The sequence below is a fragment of the Heloderma suspectum genome, chromosome 5 (genome assembly GCF_057233095.1).
Source record: "Heloderma suspectum isolate Gila_16-S chromosome 5, 16-S_ref, whole genome shotgun sequence".
In the NCBI taxonomy this organism is placed as follows: Eukaryota; Metazoa; Chordata; class Lepidosauria; order Squamata; family Helodermatidae; genus Heloderma; species Heloderma suspectum.
Window position 1 is genome coordinate 23,614,127 of NC_139462.1, and position 21,848 is coordinate 23,635,974.

A 21,848-nucleotide genomic window follows, 5' to 3' on the forward strand; every position below is an offset into this window, starting at 1 on the left:
GGGGTAACCGCGGCCGTGGTGAAGAGGCTGAGCAGGAAATTCTGCGGGGTGAGTGTGGGGAAAACGAGGGAGGGGAGAAGGGAGCGCGAAGGGAACGAGCTCCTTTTGCCTGAGGCTGCTTTTCCATAGATATACATTCATTATAAAATGTACAAAGATATGACATATTAGTTATGTACGAACGCTGTCGTTCCTATGTATTATACATCATTATACATTATTTAATATTATAGATATAATATATAATGTGTGCATTATGATTTATGTTCACTTTATATTTCTATAATATTTGTATTTATAGCTTTTAACATTTGTGTATTAGTCTACAGCATATCTCCATATTTCTTCTATGAAGAGGGGAATACGTGGTTTTGTGCCCCCCCCTTCCAGCTTTAATTTCACAACAGCCTTGTGAGGTAGGTTAGGTTGAGAGGTAGTTACTCGTCCAAGGTTGCTGGGTGAGCTCCATGGCTGAGGGGGCATTTGGACCTCCTCCAGTCGTAGCTGGACACTCTTATTAAAACCATACATCTAAATGGGGTGATAGCTGAGGTGAATAGCCTGAATAAAGCTGCACTCTTGTTTGTTTATGGTATAAATAAACCAAATCATAAAACTTTTTTTCATTAAAATTACCAGTTTTTTTAAACTATAGAACCACATTGCTTTTCTGAATGCTCAATAGTACAGATGGGATATACAGGCTACACTCGGAAAATGCAAGTGTAACTCTTTGTGCAAATTATGTATGTTTACTCAGAAGTAATTCCCATTGAATCCAGTGGAATTTATTCCCAAGTAAATTACACCTCCTGCCCCATTTCTATTTAGTTCAGTGGGACTTCCCTCTGTTTTGTAAGCCTATATACAACCATAACTAGAAGGCAACACGCAGGCTATCCAGGGTGTATAACAATGATTTTTTTAAAGTATGCATTTATATTTAAATGTAATTAAATATTAAGTTGAATAATGGGTGTATACTGCATGCGTTGTAAATGAACAAAAAACATATTCCTGTTAAGATGTTTTGCAAGTGATTGCTGTAGTCTTAAGATCTTTAGCTTCAGTATAGGCTTCTACTTTCTTAACCTGAGTTTTCAGTAAGCAGTATTGGCCACTAACTAGCCATATTCTATTTTTATAATCTACTGAAATGTGCAGTGTGAAATAAAAATGTGGAAAATGGGGTGACCAGCTGCAAAGGATGACAAGGCACCTTAATAGTTGTACAGAACAGGGCATTTTGGCAGATACCGCTTTTCATGCAGCCACAAGAAAAGTTAACTTGCTGAAATATCTCATACATAACTATTAAAAGTACAGGATCTCTTGTCCTCTACTTGGTCACCCTGTGTGAAAATACCAAGGTGTAATTAAATGCACATTGTTACAGAGTATCTCTGCAAATGTAAGTGTAAGGGTTTTATCTAGCTATATATCAACACAATTTAATGGTTATGTAAAAAATGCAACACATTTTAGTTTGGGGCGGTGGGAATCCAACCCCCTGATGCATAAATGGAAAAGGTTGACTACAACCAAGGATCAGTGTTTTCTAATATGAATCAGCCTTTAGGCTACCATCCTATACTCACTACTTACCTGGGAGTAAGCTCCATTTTACTCAGTGGGACTTTCTTCAGAGTAGACATGTATAGGATTGCACTGATAAATTGTCAAGAAACGCAAGACCAAGGTGCAATCCAACATACACTTCTTTTTATCAGTGAGATTCATTGGACTTATTTCTGAAAAAATCATGCATAGGATCTTGTTATATTTCTCTTAATACGCTGGTATATTTTTCAAAATGTTTTTCCCTAGTTGACAGTAATATGTAGCACAGCGATCAACTGACACCTGAAAATTCAAAGTTCTTACAAATAGTTATGTTTTATCTTCAGATACACAAAGGAATCTTTGTGGAAAATTTACCAAATTGTCAATAATGAGAACTTACATTAAGGGAAGAGGGTCTGATTTAAGATCTAGAACTGAATAGGGTAGCTTCTACCCAACAATTTGATGTTTAAATTGTGAGGTGACTATTGCCTTGGTTTGTACGAAATGAAGAGAAGGCAACACATGTCACGGTCAAATGTTTCCTGTTTTGTCTTCTGATTGTCCAGGTTGCACTTCTCTCGGGGGAGGCCCTTGTGAACTCTCTGCATGGAATGGCAAGGGGTTTCTTAGCCCGGACCGTTACTGTGGTGTCTCTTACTGTAACTCTATCTACAGTTACTGCTAGGTGTTACTGCCACTATTTCTACCCAATATTCCAAGCAGTCAGGAATCTTGCCTACAGGTATTTATCCTATAGAGTAATATTAATTACTCTGTGTGCCTGTGTTTTATACACACATCAGTTGAAGTTCAAGATGTTGATGTAGCCCAACACTTTGTGGTGATGGCTTCTAAATGGATGGAGAGTAATTTCAGAACTATCAGAACATAAGTACAGGCAGCCTAATATGTTTAAATTTTTTTAATTGTATTGAATGTTAATGAACTAAAATGTAATTTTTATAAAATTTGCATAGAAGTGGCTCAGGCTTTTATTTATTGTATTTATTCATTTACAACATTTATAAACCACTCTATATTTAAACAAGATTCCAGAGACCTGAAAACAATGAGACCTGAAACAAAAACTTGCATTGGGTTCTCGCTTCCTAAAACGAGTGCTCCTGTTGAGAGTCCCAGGCATCCTCCAGAATATTCAGTTTTCTCCCTTCCTTGCAGTTTTCTGTTTTTATTTTCAAGCGGACATTCAACATTCTGTGGTTACTGAAGATGCTCATTCATTTGGCTAATGTGGGGAGGGGGATGTCTCTTTGGTTGGTTCTTTTCACAGGGTTTTTTTTGGGCAAACCTTGGGGTTCCCCAGAGCATGCAGATACGTCCCTCTTGTTTCTTAGTGGTCCTCCTTTGGCTGCAAACCTGTCAACACTCGCCATCTGAGTTCAGTATTAGAGGGAGTGATACTATCTGAACATTTTTATTTACATCTCCCTATGTAAAAGGACTAGAGATGGAGGGCTTCATCACACGGAGCTTTTATCCTGTGATTGAGATTGCTCCTTTATGGAAGTTTGCGGGCTCTTTACATAACACCGTGCCCCTGCTGTGACCCTCCTGCATTAAGTGCTGTTCCAATTTTAAATAGATCGCAGATAATGAGCTAACAAATTACCCTGTTGTGTTCCACTTCAGTTTCCTCCAGGAAAAGACTTAAAGCGGCTAGACAAGGAGCAAGATCAATGAAAGATAATGGAAGACCCAGATACGGGGAGAAGGGGGCGTGGGCAAAGGAAGTGCATGTAAAGGGAGTCAGTGGTGATCCTGCATTTAAAACGGAAGCAGAAAGCCCCGTTTTAAATGCAGGATTTTAGGCTGGTGTAGAAATACCCTTGTTCATTGATTGTAAGCTGCTCCGGGAGCCTTTTTTGGCTGAGGAGCGGGATAAAAATACAACAAATAAATAAATAAATAGTATTAAAAAAAGAAAAGAAACCTGATAATTCAGGGAGAAATACTGGGGTGGGGTAGCACTGTGGCTATGACCCTTCTTGCAAAAGGTTAGTAATTTGCTAAAGTGTCCCATCCACTCCCCCGCCCCGCTCCAAATGAGCAAGCATTAGAAAAGTTCACAGTTCAACTTGCACAGCATGATGAAACTACAGTTTGGTTGGTAGGCCAATAACTTGGATAAGGATGAACTTCTTACCTTTCCAAGGAACTCCCCCCACCCCACACCTTTATCCACATTTTAAAAAGCTGGTCACTTATTGTTAAATTACACAAACTGTGGCATTTTCTTGGATTGCTGAGATATCTGATAGTATTTGTTTGTTGTCTAGTATGTATGTATTAGGGGACCAGTCAACCACTTTCCCGATCCTGTATACCATTCCATAAAGAACAAAGTTTCATCAAGTTTACTTTTTCCTTTGTGTGTAACTGCTTCTGTTTTCCTACAGCCCATCTTCAGAACATTGGTTCCATAGTGACACTGCTAAAATGTCACATTGTAAAGATCCAAAAGAAAATTTACATAACAAAGCTAGGACTTCCCCATATCCAGGATCAAAGATTGAACGCAGCAAAGTACCCAACAATAAGGTGGACTGGTTAATTGACTGGGAGGATTACAGCCCGGTGGAATATACAGCACACTCTGTTTTGGCAGGACCTAAGTGGGCAGATCCAGAGATTGGGTGAGTATTGTTGATCGACCAGAGGGATGAAGTGAGAGTTTTTGAGGATTACTTCCCCTTTTTGTTTGATTAAACTGAAGTCGTGGGATGCTTTGTGAATATGATTAGAAACAAGAGGTTTTCACTGCCTTGGTGGTAAACAGCATTCTTATTTGGATAGGTGCACCTGTTGGATGTTGGAATGGTCAAAATATTAGAGGAATGCTGTTTAGGACAGTAAAATGTCTATAATCTTATTTATTTATTTTACAAGATTCATATACTGCTCTATATCTAAGAAGATTCCCAAGTGGTGAACAATAAAAGAAAGGAAAAGAATCAAAATATAGAATTAAAATATTTAAAATCTGATTACATCAATAAAACCATGGCTGATCAATCAGGGAAGGCTTGTTTAAATAAAAATGTCTTCAGCCAAAGTCTAAAAACTGAGTTAGACCATCTGTCCATCCAGCTCGCTATTGCCTACATGAGTGGAGGGCAGAAAGTAGATCTCCAGATGTTTTTGACTTCAACTCCCAGCATCCCTGACCATTAGCCATGCTGGCAGGGGCTTCTGGGAGTTGAAGTCCCAAACACCTGGAGATCTACCTTCTGTCCACCCCTGGCCTGCAGTGACTTGCAGCGGCTCTCTGTGATTTCAGTTGGTCTTTCCCAGCCCTATCTGGAGATGCCAGGAATTGAACAAGGGACCTTGTGCGAGCAAACTGTGTGCTCTGCCACTGAGCTATGGCCCTTCTTTTGCTATTAAGACCCCTTCCTTCGGTGAGGCAGGCTATCAGTCAGTAAATAAATTACTAGATATATGAGAATTTCTGCCATAGCAAGAGTATTCACTGAAAAGAACTGTTCTGCTGTGTGAACAAGCACACAGTCCAGGTACTGCACCTGCACATCACAATTCTTCCGGAAACTCTTAATGATAAAAATACAGACAAATCATTTTTGCAATGCGTGCACTTCTGAGGAGCTCAAGTGAATAAACAGCAAAATGTAAAACGCGAGATGCAGCTCCTTATGATTTGCTAGATCATTGCTAAAGCTTTTGCTAATGAGAAGTTTGGCAAGTTTTACATACAGCTTTTTTTTTCTTTTTACTAAGTGGTCTCCACCTTGTATAAGGAAGCTGCAAAACGTCTCCCCAGCATTGTTACAAGAAACATAGGTGGGTCCCAGCTGGGCAGAGATGGGTATGATGTAGGAGTTGTGATCCTAGCCACAGTGCCAGTTGTTCTAAAAGAAAAGAGCCTTAATTGAAAGCACAAAACATGTATCAGTGCAGAGTTCCATAGGGTAAACATCACGCACACATACAGATGCCAGAAATACAAAAACAAACACCAAATGCATAATGCATGCCATAAAACAAGAAGTCTCCTCCAATCCTCTCTCCTTCTAGACCGATTTCCCAAACCAAGCATACAGCCAAGGTAGTCCACTGCACACCACACAAACTTTGCATAAGAGATGGCACGTAAATTCATGCCAAGGCATGGAAACCAACAGCACAAGTCCTGGACATGTTTACTTGGAAGTAAGTTCCATTGGAATAAAAGTGTATTTAGGACTGGGATTTTGGTAATTGACATGAAATGTTTTTAAAATCTATTTCATTATGATTTTTCTTTCTTGAAAAGGGCCAAGAACTTTGCTCCAAAGTTCAATGAGAAGGATGGGCAGGTGGAGAGGAGGAGCCAGAATGGTTTATATGAGGTGGAAAATGGAAGGCCCAGGTATTTGGGAGACTATGTGTGTTCTTGTGTGTGTGATATTAATTTTCCTTGCAAAAACAGGGCTGGTTAGCTGCAGCTACTTACACCTCTCTACCCCATGGTGTGGTATAATGTATTTCAGACCTGCAGCATGAAATTGGGTATCTCATTACTACATTGTGAATGGCATGTCCTCAGTATTTATCTTACACACCCTGGAAGGAGCAATCCTATGGCTAGATGGTGATAGGATATTTGGTTTTCCAGGTACTAACCTTGGAGCCCGTGCTCCAAGGCTGGTTCCTGGAGAACCGACCTTCCCCCCTTCTGCGTTGCCTCGCAGGCAGCGCAGAACGGCCCCACGCTCCCCACTCAGAAGTGTGCGAAGCGGCCAAAATGGGGCGTTCCGGGGTGGGGAAGGCGGAAATGCCGTACGACACATCCTATGTGTCATCTGGCAGCCTCCTCCCCCGCTCCGCCATCCGAAACCGGCTGTTTAGCTGCAAATACAGGGCAGAAGTGCGGAGGGAATGATCCCCTCCGTGCTTCTGCCCTGCATTGGATAGGCGGTCGCCTCCGTGTTCAGAGGAAGCCACCTATCCCTGTAGGATGGTTTCCTTAGTTACACACCCTTAGGCTTGGTTTGGACATGCATACATTTGGTTTGATTTCTCAGTGTCCTGCTTATGGCTGAATGTATGGGTTGTTTCAGGTAAGATTATATGATATGTAGTGTCCAACCTGTGGTTCACACAAGCAAGTTAACACTTAATGTTGCAGTTATGGTGTGCTGCACATGATTTACCCATGAGAATCAGGCCTTTGTGGTGCCTCTTCTAGCCTTCAGAACCTTATTGTTATTTACACAGTGCCTTACAGAGTTACACTGGCAACATAGACAGGTCCTTGCTCACATTCTAAAATAGAAAAAATAGGGATGAAGAGAGAGGACCAGGGTATGTGAGGCAAATGCAATTGCATAGTGTTGTGTCCAGTTTTGCTAATGCAAAGTTTCTACCGCTTGTGGAAATCCTGTTTTCATCCTTGCACAAGTGACAAGTGCAATACTTTGATTCTGTTTGCACAAGTTACTGCACAAGCTGTTGCACAAGGCATTTCATTACACCTCGTGCATTGCACAAGTTGTTCCACAAGGCGATGCGCAAGTCAATGTATTTTCATTAGCCTAGGTGTTGTTTCAGTAGTTGTGCTAACTGTTCTGCTAACAGTTGTGCAACTGCTAGTGAAACAACACTATTCTTGCAATTTTCCCACTAGCGTAATGTTGGCTATAATCTTCTGACCAGCTCCCTCATACTGTGTTCCTTCCAGAAGAAAATGTAAAAGTATAATAAAATGAAAAAGTATATATTCAGATGTTGCGAACATATGTTTCTCTTCACTCTGCATAGTAATAACGCTATTGTGTTAAATATTTTAAATGCATAGCCTCCAAAGAGCTATTTAAGGTACACCAAGGGGCTAGACATGCCCAGTAGGATTTTTTCCTTGGAACCTGCTCCTCTTTCATAAACTACTTTTGAAAACTTCTCAGATTCAAAAATAGTTTCCCAAAAGCTTCTTTGGGCATATGGAACTGTAGTTGTGTGGATCTTTGGACCCCAGCCAGGCTTTCATCTGCACTCTGTTATTTTTCAGGAACCCTGTAGGCAGAACTGGAATAGTGGGCCGAGGTCTGCTAGGGCGCTGGGGTCCAAATCATGCTGCAGACCCTCTTATAACTCGGTAAGTAATGTCATGCCAGAAGATGTAGTTATCAGAGTGGGAAAATATAGCTTTGTATCAAGCGTGAATGTCTGGTGTTTAGTACATGGGTGTTTTAAGAAAAACAACAAAATTGATCTTGCCATCATGATGTGCTTCCAGCCCTACCTCAAAATGGCTTTTTAAACAAACTTGGAAGCAACAGTTACATCACATTGCCCAAGCCCCCTACATTGGTTCTTTTTTGAGCAGACTCAAGGTTTTCAGCATTCATTTCAGACCCAGTACTCTGGGTCGGTTCAGGCATAATGCCAAACTATGGTTTGGCACTATGTGAATTGAGCCCTGTGTTCACATACTCCCTCCCCGCTCCTTTCTTCATGTGCTCTCATTCCCTTCTTCACTTTCAGTTTATCAGCAAACCATGCAATTGCAGATACCATGGAAAACATGGTTCAGAAGTAATAGCCCAGGTTTGGAATTTCATCCGAACCTACTGACTCTATCAAATGTACTATGCAGGTGATGCACCTTATCACATATAACTTCCTCCTAATGTCAGTGTTGCATTTTCCTGAAAGTTTTGGATGAAATTATGGAACTATCTTTTTTTCCCCATTACTCCTTGTAGATGGAAGAGAGACGGCAGTGGCAATAAAATAGTTCACCCAGTATCCAGCAAAAACATCTTGCAGTTCATTGCGATCAAAAGGAAAGACTGTGGGGAATGGGCCATCCCAGGGGTGAGAAGAGGAACACTGACAGAATTGTTTTAAGAAAAAATGTGCTGTACTTCCGAAGTTTGTGTGTGTGTGTGTGTGTTTGTGTGTTCCACAGTTCATTTTTCTGCTAAGCATTTGATTTGAAAGATGACTAAAATCTATACTCAAGAGAAACTAACATAAATATTGCAGCAGGCTGTTAATTCCTACATGGTATATTAAGTTGTGAGACGGGGCAACAGACATGATGTTGGGAAATCTGTCATTGGTACTGTTTTTAAAAGTTTTAATAGCATCTGCCAGGGGGAGTTGTTAACTTCCCTGCTCCATGCTGTTCCTCCAAGGATAATTGCTCTCTTCTGCAAAACTGCTATTGTGGGGAAAACGTAAGCTAACCAGAACATCCCCTCAAAGGATATGTAACGGGACAATCTTCTCTTTAAGGGAATGGTGGACCCAGGGGAGAAGTTATCTGCTGCACTAAAACGAGAATTTAGTGAGGAGGCCTTGAACTCTTTACAGAAGACTGGGGCTGAGAAGGAAGAGATGGAGAAACAACTGAATCGGCTTTTCAATCAGGATCACTTTGTGGTGAGTGACCTTTCTTTGCCCATAACAATTTGGTAAGCTCGTTAAATATTACATATAAAGGTCGATTAAACTCTTTTCAAGTAGACAGGGAACAGTAATTGCTTCTCAATAATAAGGCCAAGAGACTAAAAAAGATGCCCACCCTAAGCACATCTTACATTTTTTCAATTTAATGGAAGTGCTTTTTAATACCTGTTAAATAAAGTACTTTTAACAATAACAAATGGCAAGCACCATCTTAAGAGGCCTTCTTCCTATACAAGAAAGGAGGTATGTCTCTTCTTAGATGATGCCGGGTGTGATTCCAGCCTGCATGATCTAAAAACCAAGTAAAAAAAACTGTCGCTTTTTCTCATATCAAAATATAGATGCAAATGTATGTCGATTTAATCACTTTAATTAATTAACTAAAACTCATGTGAGTAGTTTTCTTACTACCCAGGGAGGAGAGAGTGGCACCCTCCTTGGTATGTTTTCACAGGCAGGCAAAACCTTTTTTGTTCTGGCAGGCCTTTGGGGATAGTCTGGACCTGTGAGAATATGATGGATTGATACTATTGTTTATATTGTTGGCTTTTTTAAATTCTAAAATTTTATACAGTTTTAATATTATTGATGATTTAATTATATATTTACCTTTTGTATATTTCTATTTATATGTTTTAGCTGTACAAGTTTTTAATTTTGTAAAGCCGCCTTGAGTCCCAGTATTGGGGAAAAGGTGGGAAATAATAATATAATAATAATAATAATAGCCTAAGATTTCTTTAACCAAAAACAGCACTAGAACTAAGTTGTAACCCCCATTACCATATACCTTGGCTTTCCAGGTATATAAGGGGTATGTGGATGATCCTCGTAATACAGACAATGCTTGGATGGAGACAGAAGCAGTAAACTACCACGATGAATCTGGTGAGTAATGGTGCTGTCTCCCTTACTTACAGATGGCTTCCACCATCATGGGAGGAGAAGGCTATCAGAACGCTACTTGTCCTGACGGCTATATGCTGCCTCTAGTATCAGAGGCAGTATGCCTATGTACACCAGTTCCTGGGGAACATGGGCGGGAGGGTACTGTTGTGCGGCTGGCCACTATGTGAACAGAATGTTGGATTAGATGGACCTTGGTCTGATCCAGCACAGGTCTTCTTATGTTCTTACCATGCTGTTAGAACAGTGTTCCCCAACCTGATGCCCTGCAGATGTTTTGGAAATCAACTCCCATCAGCCCCAGCCAATATGGCCAATGATCAAGAATCCTGGGAATTGTAATCCAAAACATCTGGAGGGCACCAGATGGAGGAAGGCTGTGTTAAACAATTTAGAGGTGAGTGGCTTCTGTCCATTTTACACATTTTTGATTATGGGAAATGGGAGAGTGATGGGAAACGAAATTTCACAAAGATTTGGAGCCCTAATTGTTGTTATATTTATTTCAGTGTTATGCTTGAAATTTTAAAAGCCTACACAAACAAAATAAAATCTTTTCTGCTGTCTCAGTAATGACGTTTGTGATGGCACACAGGTACCATTGCACAAAAGATGGCTTGAATCCAACAGTGTTATTCTGCCATGATTGAGAACGGAGCCTACTGGTGGAACAGATTTCCCTTTTCTCCTGAAGCCCTCCACATGCCCTCAGAATCTGCTCTGGATTGGGGAACCCTCGAGAGCAAAATTGGAGGCACGCAAGGGGGTGCAGGTAGGGAGGAGAGGACGGGGAAGTTCAGTTGTGCAAGTGGAAGTCTGCTCTCCCAGCATTGGATTTAAGCCAAGTCTTAAACTGAGTTAGACCATCTGTCCATCTAGCTCACTATTGCGTACACAAGCGGTGGGCAGAAAGTAGATCTCCAGACGTTTTTGACTTCAGCTCCCAGCTTTCCTGGCTGTTGGCCATGCTGGCAGGAGCTTCTGGGAGCTGAAGTCCAAAGCATCTGGAGATTTATCTGCTGTCCACCCCTGGCCTACAGTGACTGGCAGTGGCTCTCTGCAGTTTGAGATGGGTCTTTCCCAGCCCTACCTGAAGATGCCAGGTATTGAACAAGGAACCTTCTGTGAACAAAGGTTATACTCTGCCACTGAGCTATGACCCCTTCCTTGGGGTGAGGCAGGCTATGAATCAGTAAATAAATTACTTGATGTATGAGAATTTCTGCCATAACAGGAGTATTCAGTGAACTGTTCACTTGTGTGCTTTCCAGAGGGTATGCTCTGCCACTGAGCTACTATGCTGAGCTACCAAGCTGACATGAGGGGGAAGTGGCTGAGAAGGAAGTAGCGGGCCATGCTGAAGATTAAAAAGGGGCAAGAAATCAACTTTATGCCATAACAACCTCTCTCATTACAGGTGAAGTAATGGACAATTTGCACCTGGAAGCAGGAGATGATGCTGGGAAAGTGAAATGGGTTGACATGAGTGAAAAGCTTAAACTGTATGCCAACCATGTTGACTTTGTCAGGCTTGTAGCAGAGAAAAGAAAAGCTCACTGGAGGGAAAATCCTGACCTTGGTTGCCATGATCAAAGCCTAAACTAAAGCCTGAATGTGTCAGATGGAAGTGTAGTAGTGGAATTAAGTGTGAATGCTGCTTGAAGAAGCACTGCTGATGTATAAATTGAAGCTGGAAAGTACTGGCAGCTAAAATTAAGCGAAATTAAATTTCCTCAATTTCAATGGAAGAGATTTAAGCATGTGCTTAACTCCTCTACTGAAATCAATAGGGCTTAAAAGTGTTTGGCACTGGATACATCATGCCCTCTTCTTTTAATCAAATCTTGCTAAGGAATTAGATAAACTTGTGTATCCATTATGCATGGAGAAGAAATACATCTCTAATGGTGTGGTTTTGTTTGCTAACAGGAGTGTTGTTGAGAGCATTTTGCAATTTGTGATTGCAAAAAATTACAGCTACAGCTACACAAGTGTCCATGATTCTCAGACTGAAAATGTTTTTCCCTTTACATAATTGTGAGTTCTTCCTCTGTTGTCATTGCCAAATTGTTGAATGGTAATGGATTGTAACTTCTGTACTACAGCTCTTAGGCTCCACATCTTTTTTCCTTGCTGATGTTGATTTGTTTTTAGGAAAATAAACCTTGCGTGTCAACGCTTAACATTTATTGTCGTAATCCCATGATAATGAAACAACTACGGTTGCAGTCTTATGCACACAGTGGCGCTTATTTCTGAGTAAATGTGCCTAGGATTGCACTGTGAGTTTTTAAGCTGGAATCTGAATTGATTTCATGTTCATCATACACCAACATGGCATTATTCAAGAAATAAGCAATCCTATTGTTATTTCCACACTGATCCTATTCTTTATAGAGATGGGGAAAGAAATCTGCGATATAAATGGAAGAAGAATCAATGTAAGTGCACATCATCAGGAAACAAAGGGTAACAAACTGGTATTAAACCATAACTTGGTATAAAACACTCCTGCAGCTTATTAGCTTTAGCTTATATTGGCATTTTCCTTGATTTAAAAGTATAGTCTGAAATCCAAAGAGCTCTTGCACTTCTGCATATGCACCGAGACAAGTTCTTTCTTTTCACAGAACTTCTCTCACTGTCTTAACCATCCTAGAGAGTTCTCTAATATTCATGAGCAGGTTGCTTTAATAATTGAGAGGGCCCTCCAAAGCTCTAGTACACATGCTGTTCTTTGGGCCCCAGTCAGTCATAGCACTTCTTTGTTTGAAATCACCAACAGCTTTAAAATCAGCTTCCAAGTTCCTGAGTGATTGTAAACTGCCCTGAGCCACTCTGATCGGCTTTGCTTCTTTGCCATTGTTGGAATGCCTTTGTGCCATGGCATGCTTTGGAGCCATCCCAGAAATGTCACTAATTAAGCAGATTTAGTAGGAAATCACTGATAATGTAAACCTGATATACCAATAACTTTCTCATTGTTAGTATATGGCAGTAGCTTGCTTTTTCTCATAAAACTATGTTCGAAGTAGTAACGTTGTATGTTGTGTCACCCTACAGATGTTTTCTGTAATGCATATAAAGTGATTTCATTCTCCGACTACTCTTGTTGAATGAAGTACACTAATGTTACTGTTTCCTTCTGTGTATGTTACCATCCTTTGGCTTGCTCTGTTGAGCACAGGGCAATCCCAGAAGCACCATTGCCCAGAAAACATGGTCCCATCCTGGACTTAACTGGACGAATGGGAGGGCAGGCTGCTGGGAGATAATATTAACTGAGCTATCCTGCAATTGTAAGCAGAATACCTGCCCTTTCTTCTGGGAGCTGGTATTTTTGAGTGTGAGGATGCACCTCCAATTTTACTCCAGAAATGAAACCGTGCTCTGGGTATCAAATGTTTGGAACATAATGCAATGTTGTGGTTGACCTTTGTCAAAAGTTACTGATGCTAAAACCAATAGGGGCAGCAAAAGCATCAAGTGAAAAATGGTGATATATGTTAATTCTGATCCAGAATGGAAAGGAAGGTGGAAATGATTGCTTGTTCTAATTTCCATTTCATAGTAACAGATGCATTAAAATCACTGTCATTCTAGTTTATATTATTCTTTATTTATACAGTTTAAAAAGGAGAAAACACTGCATTCCAGCAAGGACAACCAAATATATTTGACTGAAAATCGGTTAAGTGAGACATTTCAACCAAACGTTGTCAGGCACATCAATAAAACATAGCTTATGTATTCATACCTTTATGTTATGATAAAACAATATAATTAACTTCTGTGATCTTAATGGAAGTTAAATGCATAGTTAATACAGAATTGTCTTGCTTTTAAGACTCCAGAATTTAAAAATTAAAGTGTCAATGCTCAATATTGACCAAATATAATAAAAACATAGCTTAGTTTAGAAAGAGATGCTGTTACATTGCTTTAGGTGCAAACAAATACAAGAAATGACATATGCATAATGTTGTCAAAGAAATGAATCACTATTCTTTGTAGCCAAATAAAGTAAACAAATAGAATTAAAATGCGGTTTGAAGATTGCAGCAGGGAAGTTAAAAGTAGGCAGGCCACCTCAGAGAACATCTTTCACATTCTTTCCATCACCTTTAGAGTATAAAATCAATTTTACTGTTCAGTGATTAATGAGTAATCTTCGACTATTGCGTTTAAATGGTACAGCAGTGGTGGCCAATGTTTTTGGCAAGAACATTACATCAGTTCCAAAGTATGGGATAGTACCACTGTAGTACATGCTACAATAAATATGCAGGCCTGGAGTGGTTTTGCCTCTAGTCCACTGAGGCAAGAGCAGGCAGCAGTGGGATGTAGACTGTAGCAATTGCAGGGCAGGGCGGTTGCTCAGTGCTATTTGCGTGCACTCACTTGGCATACAAATGATCCCAGGTTCAGTTCTTGGCAATTCCGGGTTGGGCTGAAAAAAGGCCCTGTCTGAAAACACTGGGGGAGGGCCACTGCCAGTCAATGTAGACCAGGGGTGCAGAACTCAGCCTGAGGCCAAATTCCATTTTGGAGAAGCTCTTGAGGGCTGCATTCCTGTGGTAGGTGGGGCTAAGAGAAGGGCCCAGATACCAGCATATTTTAGCTTAAAGCTCTTACTGCCATTAGCTAAGCTTTAGGAGAGGCATTTGAACCTTTTAGAAGGGGGTGGGGAGACAGACTGCCCAAAAGCCAGGAAAAACCAAATGGGGATGGGGGGGGAATGGGGCATGGCCTTCTGTAGAACCCCAGAGGTCTGGATTGGGACCCCTGGGCTTGAGGTTCTCCACCCCTAATGCAGTCAATACTGAGTAAGGTGATCCAATTAGTTGACTTGGTATGCGGCATATTTCATATGTGTTCTTGCACTAGGATGCCACAAGCGCTTGTGACAGGATGCTATAAGCTTCTCCTTATAGGTTGTGGGGCGCACAACCTTTTTAGCCCCAAGGGCTGCATCCGGTGTTGGGGAGCTGCACACATGCCTGTACACACACTCTTCCTCGCTCCCACAGATACGTATCAGTATGCGGGGATGGGGAGGTTTAAGCCTCCCTCCCTTGCCCGCTGAGGTCTAGGGATCACTGTGGGGGTGGGGGAGGCGGAAGCCTCTCCTATTCCCCAGTGATCACCACCATGTTTGTTGTTTCTCTGCCACTACTAGCTGCTGGAAAATCGCCATCTTGGAAGCCAGGAGGTAGCAGTTTTTCCCTGTAGTCCAGCTTATCAGGAGCCACACAGGGAGTGGTTGAGAGCTGTGGGTTGTGCAGCCCTTCTTTACAAATGCCCGAATCGCTCTTGGCATCCGTGCTACAGACTAGCTATGCATGAAGTAAGGGCATCATCCGGCCAAAGAGAATTCCTTAAAAATCCCAGTGGTTTCAATTGGAGAACTGAAAGCAATAGGACATACAGCTCAATCTTATGGATGCTTTCTTGGAAGATTCAAGGACACTTGCTCCCAGATAAATGTGTATAGGATTCCAGCTTCAAGCACTTTTTAATAGGCATGGGGGAGAATTCCACCACAGACCCCAACGAGGCCAGATTCCAAGAATCTGGCCCCACTGGGGCCCACGGTGGAATGGAGCGCTCACCTCCACCTTCCTGTGGAATCCGTCTGGGTCGGATCCATCACTGCCTCGATCCTGTGGAGCTGGCCACCTGCTCCATGTCCCTGCAAATGTCGATACAGCCAGCAGTCATTGCCATGCCGTATTGCTGTAAGTCTCCGGACGCAACTGGCATAGTGGGTGCTATTTGCAGCCATAAACCTAGTAGATTAGCCTAAATGCAGCCATTTATGGCTGCATTTAGGCTAATCTACCAGCTTTACGGTCGCAAATGGCGCCCACTACGCCATTTGCGTCCAGAGACTTACAATGATACGGCATAGCAATGGCTGCCGGCCGTATCGACATTCGCCAGTGAAGCGGAGCTGATGGCCGGCTCCGCAGGATCGAGGCGGAGTGGAGCAGGCCTGGATGGATTCTGGGGGGAAGGAATGGATTGCCTCCCCCCCGCGCGGACACCGTCACAGAACTGATGGTGAGTGATCCACCCACCCCTACATTTTAGTATGTGTGGGGTTGTGTCATATATATGTAAGGAAGTAAATGAAGCTGGAACTCAGGGGGCGATTAAAAAAATTATAATGGCATTTGCCAGCAAAGCATTAAATACTTACCGAGAGAGAGTGTATCTGTTGGGGTGTTATCTCTGTTTAAAAAAAGTTATGTTTCTTTGATTAGAAATTCTTATATAGGAAGTAGGCAGAAACGTCTGCTGCACCTCACTTCTGCCCCACCAGCAAGATCCCCGAAAGGGCTTTAGATTCTTTAGAGGCTCTAAGAAAGTTTTCCCCTCCCCGTTTTCTATTATTGTATATGGTTTGAGGGCTCTAGCCCTCCAAATCTACACAAGCTGAGCAAGGGGGGAAGATAACGCTTTCCATAGAAAGGGCTTTCCCCTATATATACAGTGCAGATGTAACTTGTGATCATTAGGTAGGGCCAGTTGTATTTAATGACAGAAGTATAAAGATACTTACCCCCAGAGCAGGTGGGAAGCCCTAAAATGGACAAAACATTATATTTAGACTATTGAGAGAATTGTTTAATGCTAACCCAACGAACATGGCTGGGATGTCATTGTGGAGGACTAACCCACCCCATACCAACTAGCAGTGGGTCTAGTGGGAAAACCTCATGCAAGTTACAAGTATGGGGGAGCTTAGAATGATAATTGGGCCTTGTTATCCAGTAGGGTAGGGATGTTGAACCTCTTTCGTCCTGAGGGATGAATTCAATTTTGGCGACGCTCTTGTGGACCATATTCCAGTGGTGGGTGGGGCTGAAGGCAAAATGGGGCAGGGGCAAAATACCAAACATAACAGCATATTGTTGTAGCTTAAAGCTCTTAATGCCAGGAACTCAGCCCTGGGAGAGGCCTTTCAGCCTTCTAGAATGGGAAAAGAACATGCAAAAGCCAGGCAGCCACCAAATGACTGGCGGTCAGGGAAAGGGGCATGGCCATCAGGAGCCCCGGAGAGCTGGGACCCCAGGCGGGCTGGGTGTGGCCTGCTGCTCCATGTTCTGTGCAAGAAGTTAGCTTATACTGGGCAGAATCCAATGGAACACTTCTCTTCTGCCCCACCAATTTTCTTTCACAAGCAGTGGGTCCTTCCAATTCTGTTGTGCCAGCAGGACCCACCCCTTCTGCAACGGAGAGTTAGTGCTTCCTAGAGGAAGCCCCCAAAAGAGTGGAAACTAGGGCTGTACAGAGCCCCCCTGATTCACCTTGGAGGCCGCTTCAGGGCTTCTGAGGTCAACCTGATCTGCTTCGAGCTGATTCGGGGACCCTCTGACTCTCTTTGGCCTCTGGAGCCAAAGCGGGATCCAGATGTCCAAATCCCTCTTTGGCCCCCCTGGATGCCCCCGCTGCACGAGCCTCCAATTCTTTACCTGGGCCCTTGGGATGTGCACCGGCAGCCACCTTTCAAGGAGTTGCCGCTGCCACCACGAGCTCCTTACCTGGGCCCTCAGGACATGTTCCAGCAGCCATCGTCTTCAGACAGAAACAGATCCTGAATTTCTGGAAATCGATCCTGCACAAATGGCGGCTGTCAAGGTGCCACATATGCTATATTCATGTTTGGTGCTTGATGGCTGCCGTTTGCACAGGATCTAGTTCCTGAACTACAGGGAGTCACCATTTTAAAAATGGCGACTCCCTGGAACAAGAAGACGGTTGCCTGCATGCATCCCCATGGCCTAGGTAAGGAGCTGGGGACTGGGGGGGTTGGTGCGGCTGGGCTTCCAGATCACTCCGAAGTGTGTGGAAGTGCTTCAGAGCAACCCGACCCGCTTTGTGCTACTTTGTGCCTCCTCTGCCCCGCCTCGGAAGCGGCCTGAAGCACCCCACTTCGGCGTGGAGTTCAGGATTCACAGGCCAATGCGGTGCACAGTCCTGGTGGAAACGCTCATTTGTGGAAGGAGGCAGGTCGGTGCAGCGCCCTTATGTGAGCTCCGCTGACCTGCTTCCTTCCAGAAACAAGCATTTTCACTAGTTTCAGGTTGCCCCCAAAGTGCTAAATCACTGTTGTGCAAGTGGTGGGGGCCGCTTGTGCAACACAATTGGCAGAGCATCAGAGAATCCATGGAGGCACAAATGGTCTGTTGGATTCTGCCCCTTGAGTCAGACCATCTTGTCCATTTAGCTCAGTATTGCCTACACTGACTGGCAGCGGCTCTCCATGGTTTCAGACAGGGGTCTTTCCCAGCCCTCTCTGGATTTGCCAGAGATTGAACCTGGGGCCTCTTGCAGGCAAAGTATGTGACTTGCCACTGAGCTACTGCCTGGTGTAGGAATTCAGTGGATTTTGGTCTGCTCTAGCAAAGTTCTTCTTCTTTGAGCCAGTCTGTGGTTATTAGAAGCAGCAGAGGGAGCTGTTTCTCTGTGGCAGCTTCCCATATTGTGCCAGTAATGTGTTGTTGGGCGTGAGACCAATAACATGCTTCCTTCTCAAATGAATGTTACCCTCTCTTGTTAGCTAGGTGACATTCCCATGGAAAAGAACCTTCACTAACTCCACCCACATACTTCCTTTATTCACACAATCAGAGTGGTGTGGGAAGAAGGCGTCAAAAGATGGTTCTCACAGCTGTGCAAGTGAGCATGAATAAATAGGGCTAGGGAAAGGTGTAAACCCTAAAATTCATGCTCATAAAGATGATTGGTTTGCAGCATACTATAGAGATTAACTCTTCTCCTTCTTCAAATACTGTCCCCTTACTCTTGCTGTGTATCTTTCATTCCTCCAGTGTATAAAAGTCCAACCCTACACCTGCAATCAGATCATTATTACAGAACCTCAGGGCTTTTCTACATGAAGCTTTTAACCCACATCTTTACCGAGGCTTCTGCTTTGGATTCTTTGTGGGATTAAGATAGGCTTTCTTACACTCCCCCTCTCCCAAAGGTTTTCTTTCTCTGCCTTTCTGCATGTTCCATTATACAACCACTAGGTGGTGCTGTTGTGCAATTACATGAGATTTCTATGGCATTATAGAGGCCATTCAGAAAAAAAATACCACACTTTCCACATTAAGAAAAACAACAACATGATAATGGTTGCATAGCATGGGAGAGGCCCTGGAGGATGACAACGTTGTGTAAAGGGCCTGCAAACTACCGTGAGTAAGCAATCACGAGCGCACAATAAAAGTCTTATGTAGAAAGGCTCTGTGTTTGCCCCTGGATCTCTGGCAAAGGAAATATGGTATAATGAAGAACAATGATCTTACCGGAAATGCAGGGAAAGGATACTGGAGAAAGAAAGGAAGGAGAAAAATCAGTACACTGAATTCTCATAATAGAGGTCAGTCAACAGGCTAACTTGTTGAACATAATGGGATGATTCCAACACTTTGCGGTACACTTAGTTTGTACAAATGGTAGAGGAATTTGAACCCCTTTCTCTCCACCCACAATGTAATGCGTGATGCCTGCTATAGGCAAGTTGGCCAGGTTTTCTGAGCCCTTGGGTAAGAGAGTTCTTAATTCCATTTTGTCCATTCACACATGAAAAAAAGCTTATATCCTTGGTCAGGGCAAGCTCAAGACCTTTTGCAAAGGACAAGATGGCTCCCTCTCTCCACAATTGCACATACAGAAGCTGACCCAACAGGCAGCTGAAAACTGGCAATGGGACAGTGTCCTTTACTACACCTGACCTGAAGGCCACATGCTAGCCTAGGGGGACAGGGCTTGCTGAGTGGCATACACAGCGCTGTCTTCCAACTGAGGGGAACAGCTGGGGGGCTCAGGAATAGTGGTCTGGAGGCTACCATTTCTTCCCCCTCCCTCCAACCCCATTGCCAAGATCTGCTACCTGAGGCAGCCACCTTACTCTGCCGAATGGTAGGGCTGACTGTGTATTAGTTCATTAAACTCTGGGATCTTGAAAAATTACTTGGTGCATATATCTGAGACAAGGAAGATTGAATGTCAACAAAACTGTAGAAGAATGGGAACCTTTTAGAGCATTTTGGAATTCTAAACAGCACATTGTCCTGGGCAATCCTTTTCCCCTTTTATGATTTTGTTTGTCTTTTCTTTTTGGCATATAAACTAAACATTCTGTTTAGTTTTGTGATCATAAATACTTTAACTGGTTATTAATTAAATTAAATGTCAATCCTTGAATTATGATTATCGTATATAAAATGTAGGGTTAAGATGTTTCTTAACTGTTTGATACTGGTATAACCAGCAGCTAGTTTTTCTTAGCTTTTTTTTTGGTAATGTATTTTATATGTTTATATGTTATAATGCCAATAATGCTAATAATAATAATATACTTCAGAATGATCAAAATGATTTCCCTCTCTACTGCATAACCAAATTTCAAAATAATTTTAAAAATCTGAGATTGGGGAAGGGGCTTCCAGGGCAAAGGCTCTTACTTCCAGACTGCAATATATGATCCTTCTCCCTCAGAAAAGGAAAGAAGGAAAGAAGTCTCAAATGTGGTCTACAGGTCACATAGGAAGTTTCTGTATATCACATCAAACTGATGGTCCATCTGACCTGGTATTGTCTACACTGATTGGTAGTGGTCCCCCAGTGTTTCAGACAGGCCTTTTTCCCAGTCGTCCCTGGGACCATTCACACACAGATCACATATTGTATCACTGAGTCACAACACCCTCCCATAAAGGTACAGATTAGAATCATAGAATCATAGAATAGTAGGGTTGGAAGGGGCCTACAAGACCATCGAGTCCAACCCTCAGACCATTGAGTCCATTGAGTCCAATTAGATGGTCCCTTGGCTTGACACAGCAGGGCTCTTATGTTTTTATGTTTCAGCTGATCAACATTTACCAGCAGAGTGAGATGTTTTTCTGTGGTTGCTGCTCACGTTGCTCCAGTAATGTGTGTATGTGGGTAGAGGTCAACGTTGTGGCACCTTCCCACATGAACATCACCCACACTGGAAGGAACCGTATCACCCATGTGAATCCTTTATGCACATGATCAGAGCGGTGTGGGAACAAGTTAGAGAAAGGTAGATCTTGTAGCAGTGCTTGTCAGCATGAATCAGATGCATCAGTATGGTTAGGGAGGGTGTCAGCTCTAAGACTCAGGTGCAAGAAGGCCATCCGTTTGCAGCACATGCTAGAGAGCAACCTGTTCCCCTTCCCCTTGCCAGATGTCTGTCATTCCCTAAATATAAAAGCCCAACCCAACTCATGCAATCAGAATTTGCCTTCAGACCTCAGTAGGGATGTACGAAAGTCACTTACCTTTTGCGGATTATGTTGATGGTGGGGGGGGAGGCGCTCCGTCCCACCCCCCGGAATCCTGGACAGGGGGGGAGGCGCTCCGTTCCTCCCCCCCCGGAATCCTGGCTGGCCAGCTATGCTCCGCAGGGATTCTGCGGAGCCACCGGCCGGCTCCGCCAGCAGCCGGACATCCGGCCGCTGGCTAGCAGGGACGCAAATGGCGGTGGCCATAGCTGCCGCCGTTTGCATCCCTGCAGTCAGCCATGATAGGCTATGTAAATGTTTACGTAGCCTATCACGGCTGACTTAAAAAACAACAACAACGCGCATACGCAAATGGTGGCGGCCACAGCCACCGCCATTTGCGTTCCTTATTTTGGCACGTCTTAGTCTACAACAAGATTTACGTAGACTAAGACGGCGAAAATAAGGGGAACGCAAATAGCGTAGCGTCTACGCTATTTGCGTTCCCCTTATTTTCGCCGTCTTAGTCTACGTAAATCTTGACGTAGACTAAGACGTGCCAAAATAAGGAACGCAAATGGTGGCGGCCATGGCCGCCGCCATTTGCGTATGTGCGTCGTTGTTGTTTTTTTTAAGTCAGCTGTGATAGGCTACGTAAACATTTACGTAGCCTATCAC

At 43.0% G+C, this 21,848-nt stretch overlaps 2 protein-coding genes across 9 annotated transcripts in view; one reads left to right on the forward strand and one right to left on the reverse strand.

Annotated features, from left to right (window-relative positions):
• On the forward strand, positions 1–13,919 carry NUDT9 (nudix hydrolase 9). Of its 6 annotated transcripts, none has more exons than XM_084855576.1 (10): positions 24–175; positions 323–416; positions 2,133–2,308; positions 3,984–4,220; positions 5,858–5,953; positions 7,592–7,678; positions 8,289–8,400; positions 8,824–8,970; positions 9,801–9,885; positions 11,321–13,913. In XM_084855576.1, the coding sequence occupies exons 3-10, from the start codon at positions 2,178–2,180 to the stop codon at positions 11,506–11,508; spliced, it is 1,083 nt and encodes a 360-aa protein (XP_084711702.1). In that variant the 5' UTR covers positions 24–175; positions 323–416; positions 2,133–2,177; the 3' UTR covers positions 11,509–13,913. The 6 variants fall into 6 exon arrangements, with proteins under 6 accessions (XP_084711700.1, XP_084711704.1, XP_084711703.1 ...); XM_084855575.1 differs by having other exon boundaries at positions 24–149; XM_084855574.1 differs by lacking the exon at positions 323–416 and having other exon boundaries at positions 1–48; positions 11,321–13,919.
• The window catches only part of LOC146343695 (uncharacterized), a 22,753-nt gene continuing 14,354 nt past the window's right edge, over positions 13,450–21,848 (reverse strand). For all 3 annotated transcript variants that reach the window (XM_084855581.1, XM_084855582.1, XM_084855583.1), the window contains exons 8-11: positions 19,224–19,244; positions 16,469–16,489; positions 16,106–16,137; positions 13,450–14,025 (exon numbers count right to left, since the gene is read on the reverse strand). In XM_084855581.1, the coding sequence (XP_084711707.1) occupies positions 16,132–16,137; positions 16,469–16,489; positions 19,224–19,244 (48 nt within the window). In that variant the 3' untranslated portion in view covers positions 13,450–14,025; positions 16,106–16,131. The remainder of the gene's footprint in view (positions 14,026–16,105; positions 16,138–16,468; positions 16,490–19,223; positions 19,245–21,848) is intronic.